At 41.0% G+C, this 10,000-nt stretch overlaps 2 protein-coding genes across 2 annotated transcripts in view; one reads left to right on the top strand and one right to left on the bottom strand.

Annotated features, from left to right (window-relative positions):
* Positions 1-2,818, bottom strand: part of LOC138021012 (uncharacterized) — a 17,427-nt gene extending 14,609 nt beyond the window's left edge. Inside the window, exons 1-3 of the mRNA XM_068867895.1 lie at positions 2,663-2,818; positions 1,207-1,352; positions 300-551 (exon numbers count right to left, since the gene is read on the bottom strand). Coding sequence (XP_068723996.1) covers positions 300-551; positions 1,207-1,352; positions 2,663-2,723 — 459 coding nt within the window. The 5' untranslated portion in view covers positions 2,724-2,818. The remainder of the gene's footprint in view (positions 1-299; positions 552-1,206; positions 1,353-2,662) is intronic.
* Positions 2,819-3,835: 1,017 nt separating this feature from the next.
* LOC138020049 (contactin-associated protein-like 2) overlaps positions 3,836-10,000 on the top strand; it is a 29,984-nt gene continuing 23,819 nt past the window's right edge. Inside the window, exon 1 of the mRNA XM_068867045.1 lies at positions 3,836-3,982. The gene's annotated coding sequence lies outside the window, so the exon portion shown is untranslated. The remainder of the gene's footprint in view (positions 3,983-10,000) is intronic.

Here is a 10,000-nt window from a genome sequence, read left to right as displayed (position 1 = left end):
TACCATAAGTTGTCATAAGTTGACCAATGACATCTACGACCGGAGCTAATTTTTTTAGTATCTACTGACGTTACACAAATCACTTGACTCTAAAGATGACTTCTGCTCAGGTTGTCAACGTCCTTCTCAGGACTACACTCACCCGGACAATCGCACTTTACTTCATTATGATATGACTCATGGGTTCAAACCATTTACGAGCAGTTACGTTAATTGTGTTAGTATTATGAAAAGAAAAGAAAGGGAATAAAGAAAATTGAATTGACAAAAATGATACAAACGACTTTTATTGGCTTTACCTGCGTAAATGTTACTTTGTTGCATTTTGTTTCAGTTGTCCATATTCCACTCAACGCAACACTCCCATGTGACAACTGTAGTTGGTCCTGGAAAGCCAGCCAGTTTACGATTCCAGATTCATTTTTGTTTATTCCAGCCTCCCGTGCACATATTTCAAACCCACTTGTATTAATAGATTGAATCCATACAGAGGACGGAGAATGAACTTGGATAAATTTCTCACCGTGGCTCATTGATACGTAAACTCGAATCTACAAGATTTAAAAAATACATTTTTTAGCTTTTTTTTTTGTTAGAATGGTCAAACTTGTATACCAGAATTCCCGATTTTACACAGGTTTAAGAACGCCAAAAATAAAGTGAAAGCTTCTTGCTCTGCGTAGGTGGCATTGTAAACGCGCATAAATAAGAAATTCTCCTACGATAAAGTGGAAATTGAAGAATCCGGGAATAGGGAAATGGGGAATGTTCTATAACAATAGCCGCATTGCTGCGCTCGACTACTGTAGCAACCGATTCGGGGTACGTTTTGAAGCATGCTTTCTATTTGACCATTCCAAGTTGATATTTTGTCTATTCTTCGAACCGTTTTACCGCAAGAGTTCTAAAAAGGGTTACCACTTTGGTGGAATCAATTCTTATTCTTTCGTGTGAACATAGTGTCAAAGCAATTAGAAGCCACGGAAAACCATCTTCAACCTCAGATTGGATAGTCTGAAGGCGTGAAATAATGGAATTAAAAGTGGTCAAATTGGGATCCCTGTCTGTAAAAAAGTTTTAGGTGTAAAGTCAAATTAAAAATCTTTGTTTTGAACATAATTACTAATGTTGGGAAAAGTTTGGCATTGTATGATGAGCAAACCGACAGTATCGACAGAAAGGAAAAGAAAGGAAATTACAGCATACATTCGATGATCCGCCAAAAGATCGAGGAAACTGAACATTAGTGCAACGAGGTAAACGACAGCTTGGAGGTAGAGAACAGGCGCGACTACAGCTCCAGTGTTGAAAAGTTTGGGACATGTTCAGCTTTCCTGTTTGATAAGAAATACCTAACAAAAAAATAATATAGACAAATTAAAAACTCTTACTTTACTTGAAATGATCCTCTTTTTGTTTTTCATCGAACACTACAGCGACCAAAACCGTTATGAACCTAATATTTAACAATTTCTTACTGAAGTGGAGGTTTAGCGAGGTTGTTTCAACTTCTTTTGATACTGAAATTTGCCAATAGAACAAAAGAAATTGTTTCAACAGCCAATAGCGTCTGGGGCCGGTTGCTCGAAGCCTGGTTACTAGCCCGCTAACCGGCGGTTAAGAGGCATCAAAACCTACAGGTTTCCATTGTATTTGATGCTGGTTAGCGCTAAACATGTTTCGAAAAACCCGGGCCTCGTTGGCATAGTAATAACTAACAATGGGTGACGTTACGAGAAACATCGCTGCACTGAGGATAGATATTTACCGGACATGGAAGCGGCGTGGCAGTGACAACCCATTTTTTTCTGCACATGGTTCATAATAATGATAATAGCTGATAATAATCCTAGGTTCACTGATGATAATACTAATCATTTAGAAAGTGATTTTTCCGGTAACAGGAAGGACTAAAAAACTGACGAGAAAAAAAGTAAGAGATTGTCAAAGCCCACACTGTATTTTATTGAATCTACGTTAAAAACATTTTTTTTTCATTTAATGATGATACAGCTTGAGTATTGTCTATTAGTAGAGGCGGAGTAAGCGCAGGAATTAAAATCCCCGACAGCTGAGATGCGAATGAGAGCAAAAAAAAAAAAAAAACAGAGACAGATGGAGGGAGGGGGGAAGGGGGGAGATGGAAGAGACATTAGGAGAGAGAGGGAGAGAGGGACATAGAGAAAAGAGACTGGGGAGAGGGGGCGAGAACCCAAATTCACAATCAATTCATTTCCTGAGCATGAATGCTCAAGATTCTACAGATTTAGCCCGGAAAAGAAGAGTCGATTTTCAAGTTTTTATCTCACTTCCCTCAATTCTTTCAGGTGAATATGGATTAGCGTACAATCAAAGACCTCATACTTGCTGCAACGAAACTTTTCTGACAAATCCTTAAAAGGGAAATATCGTTGGAGATCCTAATTCACGAAATAAGATTTGATGTCCATGATATTTTCGTGTGTAAGATAATAACAATAGAAAAAAATTGAAAGTGAATTGCTGAATTTCAAATTCAATGGAACAAATGCAGAAAGCGAATGTGAATGGGCGTGTACGAGTTCCCTAATTCGAAACAATTTGATGAAAACGCTAATTACAACAATAAAATTTCATATAACATCCGCTTATTAACAGCACTTAACAGGAGCCATACTCATACCTGCTTCAGAAAAATCCAGACATCTCAGAATGGCCAACACCAACAAAGCTGAGACATACATCTTTAGCGTTACTGCTCCAGAAGGTGAACTGTGTTCAGAATCTAGTTATAGCTGTTTTTATTCTAATCATTCCGTAAGAGGTTTCAATGTAACATGATTAAGAGTGGATTCAATTGCGTCAAAGTTATTTTACGAATTCTTTAATTCTTTCATAAACACTGTGAACCTCAATTTCAGGAGATCAGAAATAAAACTAAGCCATGAAAATGAGACCTGTTCGGACGTGATTTTGTGTCCGCTGCACGAACATGATTTGCGGTATAATTGACAATAAGTCTATCGCAATAGGCCATTTGCAACAAACTGGTCACGTGACTACTTCTTGGTAACTTTTGTAAGATTGCGAGATGGCGAGCATACAATTTTACTGAGAAGTTACCACTTCAGATCAATATTTTATGACCATTTGAAAATTACATAATTTAGTTAAGAAGCGACCATTAGTCAGCATCACAAAACAGTAAATATAACGATATATAAATGAGACAATGCTGAAATGGTATATGAAATGAATCATATATGAACTGCGGATATGAAATCAAGTGAAGCTATGATCTTCGCAGTTATGAAAGCAATTTTTGCAATTACGTAGAGAAGCCTGAAAAATCCAAGACTTCAACGGGGTTTGAACCAGTGACCTCGCGTTACCGGTGCGACGCTCTAACCAACTGAGCTATGAAGTCACTGAGATTGGGACCTGTACATTTGTGGGTTCTAATGGTGTGGGTTCTAATGGTCCCGTTCTGATGGGTCACGGGTTCAAACCCCGTTCATAACATGCGTTCATAACTGCGAAGATCATAGCTTCACTTGATTTCATATCCGCAGTTCATATATGATTCATTTCATATACCATTTCATCATTGATTCATTCCTCACGGGACCATTAGAACCCACAAATGACCAGCTCCCAACGTCAGTGGCTTCATAGCTCAGTTGGTTAGAGCGTCGCACCGGTAACGCGAGGTCACTGGTTCAATCCCCGTTGTAGTCCTGAATTTTTCAGGCTTCTCTACGCAATTGCAAAAATTGCGTTCATAACTGCGAAGATCATAGCTTCACTTGATATAAATGAGCATTGCCTTGAATTGTTTAGAATTGTGTGAAAATCGTTGAAGCGTGACTGGAGGGCAAAACGTCCTCTTTCCCAAATAGACCAAATAAATCCTCAAGTTTTCATTCGCCTGAATCAACATCTTCACGAGTTCTGGTATCTTGAATGGTGTGGGGATTACAGAGGGCGTTGTCAGGTTCATAAGGTAACTGTCATGACTATTTATCATTCCGCCCATATAAAGGGTTTTTTTTTGCAGTTGAAGGTCGCTCCACGGCACGTCTAGTTTGCATCATCGTAAATTTTCTTTTCCCTGAGCTGTATCTTGCTTTTCGGTTTGCAAGTATGGTGGCTTTTTTTGGTTATACCAGATTGTAATTGGCTTCATTTGATTAATGATTTTTAATTGAATGTTTCTTGCTATCAGGACGAGACTTGTTATCTGCACGCCCTAAGAATCAGTAGTTGTCAGTAGTTGTTGAATCAGTAGGCTATAGGAATCAATGGTTGCGAACAACGAGATGCCCTTTATGACTCTCACTAAAGTTTGCGTTATATCTTGAACTGAACTGATATTAGAAAAAACCAGCTGAATCATTGTGTCTACGAAAAATAGGTCACGCGACGAACGAATAGTTGCAAATGGCGTTTTCGCCAAACCGGTGCTTTCTGCTGGTTCTGTTTTCAAAGCTCCTCGTGACATCAATGAAATGTGCTCATGAAGCAGACATTCCAATGTAATCAGACAATGCAATGTTGATTCGATTTACATGTTAAAACTTAAATTCGTGTCGCTACCTTTCGCGCAAAAATCACGTTAAAATGGAGAAAATAAACAAAAAATAAGTTTTGTAGCAGTATTATAAGCTCACTGCCAATAAAAAATTCTTGCCAGGAAAAGGTTTGATCGCACAATGTTGTAAGAGAGAAATAAGCATTGGCAAAATCAAGAAAAAAAACTAAAACAACCCAGTAAATGAAACGAATTTTTTGCTCAATGCTTGGAGACTTCCAGAAGGTATGTTCTTGCTGTTCCTGTGCCTTTGGATATTTAGCCGCTTTGAATGCAACCAGAGTAGTCAAGAATGATACTTTGTCGTATTTTCCATAACGAAGTTAGCTCAGGAATTCACTGTTTTTGAGAGAGGAAAATTTAGTAAAGAACTAAGCTGAAGGTAAGTAAGATAATCTCCATCAAACGCATTTGCGGGTCAGGTTAAAACAACTTCTAAGGACAATAGTTTAGAAATTCTTTCACGAACTTATATTTTTAGTCCATATTATCCTTAACAATGAAAGCTTAGTACTGAAGTCCTTAACCAGCTGAATGATATTTCGTTTTCTCGCCATTTGCTACATGCTGGTTTGTCCAAATCACTCTCAATGCTGAAAGCAAACGTAAACGCTAAGAAACCATGATCAATCTCTAACCACCTTGCCCCAGTTTTTCGAAAAGTGATAGCAACATCCACTGCATAAACCCCTATCACGTGGATAAGCCCGTTGGTTTTACCCATCGGATAGGGATTTTCTTGTGGGTATATATTGAGCACGATCCACACTTTTACCAACCGTCGAGGCCTGAAGTGTGAGATCCCAAAGTGTTCACTTATTATCACCATTTGATTTCGGTTCCGGCTTGTGCGGCGCTTGTCTTGACAAACAATTGCGGCTTCTTAACTTCGTTCTCACATTCTGTGATTTTTATTGGATCGGAAAGAAGCAACTTTTGCATTTTTTTGTCATTACTTATCACTATCATGGCTATCAGAAACAGGGTTCGTATGCACGGACCGATCAGTTGCAGAACGATGCCACGTAAGCACAGATTTAAACAGAAAAGCCGTGTTGGATTAAAGAGCCAAGAGTGGAGCAGTAGTGGGCCCCGCCTCTCTTCTCGTACGAAAGATGGATTCATTTACGCTTATTTGTTTAACCTTGAAGAGAGAAGAGGAAGTCTGGAAGTAACGCAATTGCGAACTTGCTTGTCGTTTGAAAACCGAGGCGGTGATGTGAAACCAGAAAAGCATAATTTTTATTTCAAGTGCGGGTTATAGACGAATGCGAGAATTCATTGATCTTTATCTATAACGTGCACTTCAAATATACATTCATTTCATTTACCGAGTCCTTCACGGAAACAAATGAGCCCAAAAATTGACCTGATCTCAACTGTGTGGCGTTAGAGCATTGCAACAGCATCGCAGAGCTCATGGGTACCAACCACCTGAATTTTTCAGATGTCTATAAAGCGACAATTGCTTGTTAATAAATTGTCCTGCCAAGTGCGAAAATCACTCAGTTCTCTCACTTATCTTTATTAACGCATTTAACTGATTACTTAGTGAGTTCTTTCGAGTCTTTTGTTTCATCTTCATCTGCGTTACATATGGGCACGCTCACTGACGTCTCCTAGACCTCCGAAGTGTAGGAACATGACATGTTCTTTTATCCTTTCCAAAGGCCATAGTTTGTCACTTAACCAGCACAGCTGCAGACGGAGGAAATTTACAGTCTTAGAAGAACCAGCACATCATTTGTCGGGTGCTTTCTCTCCTTTTGTTTTTATGGTTTTGTGCAACGTTTCGTTTCTCTGGGAGCTTTTAAAGCACTCACGTGCTTAAAACACTAATCATCTAATGAAGAAAAGATACTTATCAATGTAAATGTTGTTGTGTAAAGACAAGTTAGGAGGGAAAACAGCTGACTTCCGGTTGCCGTCCGCGTCTCAAAACGCGAGTGCTTAAGCTCTAGAGCACAACAAAAATTTTGCTATGATGCGCGCCACAGGAGGAGCATGTTTATTTTTCCTTCACTCGACGAAAACGCTGTCGTTTCGTTGTATTTCATATCTGTTGAGTAAATTGAGCCCTGGCTGAATAATCAGTGTAACTCTTCTGTATTTGACTAATATTTGTTTCCCCACTACCGTCTTCAAAAGAAAAGAGGCGTCGACATGAAGAACTGCATTTCTCTTTGATTTTAATGACAACGCAACTAAACCTACAAACATGTTATTTTAAGAGCGTGTAATAAGCCAAATGGGCGAGTGTCTTTGATTATGAAAATACACGTCGCCCAGCACTACAATTTCTAGGTGTAAAATCGATTCATGTGTCATGCTTTGTGTCCGTCGAGTTTCCCGACGAAGATCTCATCGCACTCTTGAAGTGTTAGGGGAACTTGAAGTCCAAACATCTGCGACACCTTTAAAGTAATACTTCAAAGAGGACGGATTCCAACACTTCGAGCGTGGAATCCGCTTGGCGGAATTTAAGAAAATACACCGTCTCTGGTCGGGTGGCTTTGCAAGGAGTGGATATTAACTTTAAATACACTGGTCAGCCTGTGACATGTTATAGGAGCAATTCCAATGAGCACGTTGTGAAAAACTGCTCAAAATCGAAACACGTATCCCAGCAAGTCACACTGACAGACAATCCCATGGAGATTTCGCCCTCGAGCGATCTACCTGAAAATATCACTCCGACCATCGTTTCATCATCATCCTCACCTGCTTCAACCTCCGCTACCACCCAAACTACGGATCCTTTAGCCTCGCAACCCACCCGGCCAGTCTTGTACGCCAGCACGACCGCCGGTTCACCGATCCTTATCCCTGAGTAGGATGACGGCTCGCATAAACGCCCGCCATCGTCCTCAGCGAAAGCTGATAAGCCGGTCGTTAAAAGGGCCGGCCAGTCGCCCTCAAACCCATTCCTCCGTAAATTTATCTCCGCCGTCCCTATGGAGGGCTCCGAAAGGGAGCTGGTTATGATATATGTGCCAAAAGACAAGTTCGCCCAACTGAAAGAGTGGTATCTGCACCAAGACCGTGGAAATTACGCTGACGTCAATTCCTGCTGTAAAAGACAAAAAGAAGTGGCCTGAACGAGTTGTCCGATTGTGGCAAGATCTCCAGGGTACACTAAGGCAGACTCATACGCCCACTTAGTACAGTATTGCGAGAAAATGAGGCGGAAAATTCCCGACCTTTTCGATGCTCTGGATTAACTTTTCCATTTGAGCTCATTGTCTTATTATGGCGTTTTTTCACAACACGTTTTAGATCGCTTTAATTTTGGCCCTCAATTTCGGCGGTGGGTCTCAATTATTTACACAGATATTATCTTCTGTGTTACTAATAACGGCTGGTTATCCAGCGCTATCCCTCTTCAACGGGGAGTGCGCCAAGTCTTTCCGTTGAGTTATCTTCGGTATTGCCTGGTGGCTGAAACCCTGGATAGGGCTATTCGCCGGGACCCCTCCATAGAGAGAATTCCAATCCCCGGTTCCCGAGCTAAACAGAGCAAATTGTCATCATCATCAACCGAGGGCTTGTGGATAGGCAAATCTGCCGGGTGATCTACAAGTCCCGTTGCTATAATCTGGGTCACCGACAAGCTTAAAATCCTCGGGTTGTATTTTGGCACCTCTAACCTTGATCACGCTAACTGGGATAACCGTGTAATAAAACTAGAAAAGCGCCTTAACCACTGGAAATCACGCACGCTCTCACTTAAAGGTAAATCCCTAATCATTAATTCTATGGGCGCCTCGGGACTCTGGTTCACAGCCGCGGTCCTCCTAATGCCGGACTACATCCACACAAGGGTCACGAGAGCTATATATTTATGCCTTTCTGTCGAACGACAAGACTAAGCAGGTTAAACGTGAGACTTTTCAATTCCCTTTCTCTCTTGGCGGCCTTGCCGTGATTAACCCGGCTGAAAAAGCTGGCGCTCTACAACTGCGCTGGGTTCCCCGAATTGGTGATCCTACTTGTCAAGCGAAGTGGGTTTTCCAGGCCCGTTACTGGATTGGCTTTACCTTAAATAGCCGGGTGCAAGTTGGTCTTTTCTCCGGTCTAATATCTGCTCGAAATATCTTAGGGATTCTCCGCCACGATATTTCCAAAACCTCCTTGCAGCAGTCGATCGATTACATATCAATCTCACCCTACTGCCTGACTACAAAGTCAAAACCCTCTACTCGAAATTTCCTAAACATTTGAAGAGCCACGTGTGTAAAGCCGGTCAACTGATGCCAAAGGATGCTATGGATTTTCTTAAGGAAAGAGCACATGTCCTGAATCATTCCTCTGTTGTTAGTGGTGAATCGAGTGAAGTTGTGGCTACTAGCTAAAGTGAAGTCTTCTGAGAGTACCGAAAGCGAGTCAGCAACCACAAGGGTGTCCACCTACGACAACTACTTTCCGTTGCTACAGCAACGGTAAAGCAAGAATCCTGTCCGACGTGCCATGAACACCATCGGGGTTACCGCTGTGAAGCTTTCAGATCCAATTCCCCTAAAGAAAGAACGGAATCTTCGCGGTAGATAAATATTTGCTTGAATTGTATCAGCACCACCGGACAAACATCAAAGAAATGCAGATCTTCCATTAGATGCAGGGTTTTTCAAGAATGTGTGAAGAGCCATCACACATTACTTTACCTCCCTGAAGCTAGACGAGGTGAAAATCAGGAAGGCTTTAATCACAACAATTTAATAGTAAACCATTGCTCGGTACCAGAACAAGGAAACTCTTCAACGTGCTCGTCAGCTGCTGCGGTTGACGCCTGTGAAGGGTTGCTAAATGTTATTACGTTCTAATTCACTACGTTCAAACGAACGTAAATCATTTTCATCTTATAGATCCATAAAACAAACTGAGCCACAGGTATGGGAGGATCGCAAGCGAACCCAAAACACAACTTTTAATGGACATAGTATACAAGAAGTACTCAATTTCAACAAGCGGAACTTAACATTACAAACCTGGGCTAAGCGACACACTTTAACGGCTAAAGTCGGCCTCTTTAACATACATATCTTTTGCCACATCAGTTTTCCATCGGCCGTGCAATTTCAATAATCTCTGGGAAACAACTTTGGAATCGTCGTTTATCACGACTGAAATAATCCCATGGCCAACCGATCGTAAACTATGCAGACTATAGACTTTTGGATCGCCTCCCAGGACGCCGAGAGCTTCCTTGAACATTTCCCGGCACCTCGAATAAGAAAGTCTCAAAGAACGCATCATATATCCCGACTTGGTCTTACTTAAAGGACTGAACAACGGAAGATCGCTCGTTGGAGTCAACTTCGCTTCACGCATGTATCTAAGCAAAATAGAGAATAATAGGAAAGGGTTTTTGCAATGTACACAAAATTTCCTTCTCTGTAAACGTCCGTTTTACTATGGGGAACAAATTTTTAT

This window comes from Montipora capricornis, chromosome 10 (assembly GCF_036669925.1).
Source record: "Montipora capricornis isolate CH-2021 chromosome 10, ASM3666992v2, whole genome shotgun sequence".
Classification (NCBI taxonomy): Eukaryota; Metazoa; Cnidaria; class Anthozoa; order Scleractinia; family Acroporidae; genus Montipora; species Montipora capricornis.
The sequence above is the reverse complement of the archived record's forward strand: the minus strand, read 5'-3'. Positions and strand labels throughout refer to the sequence as shown.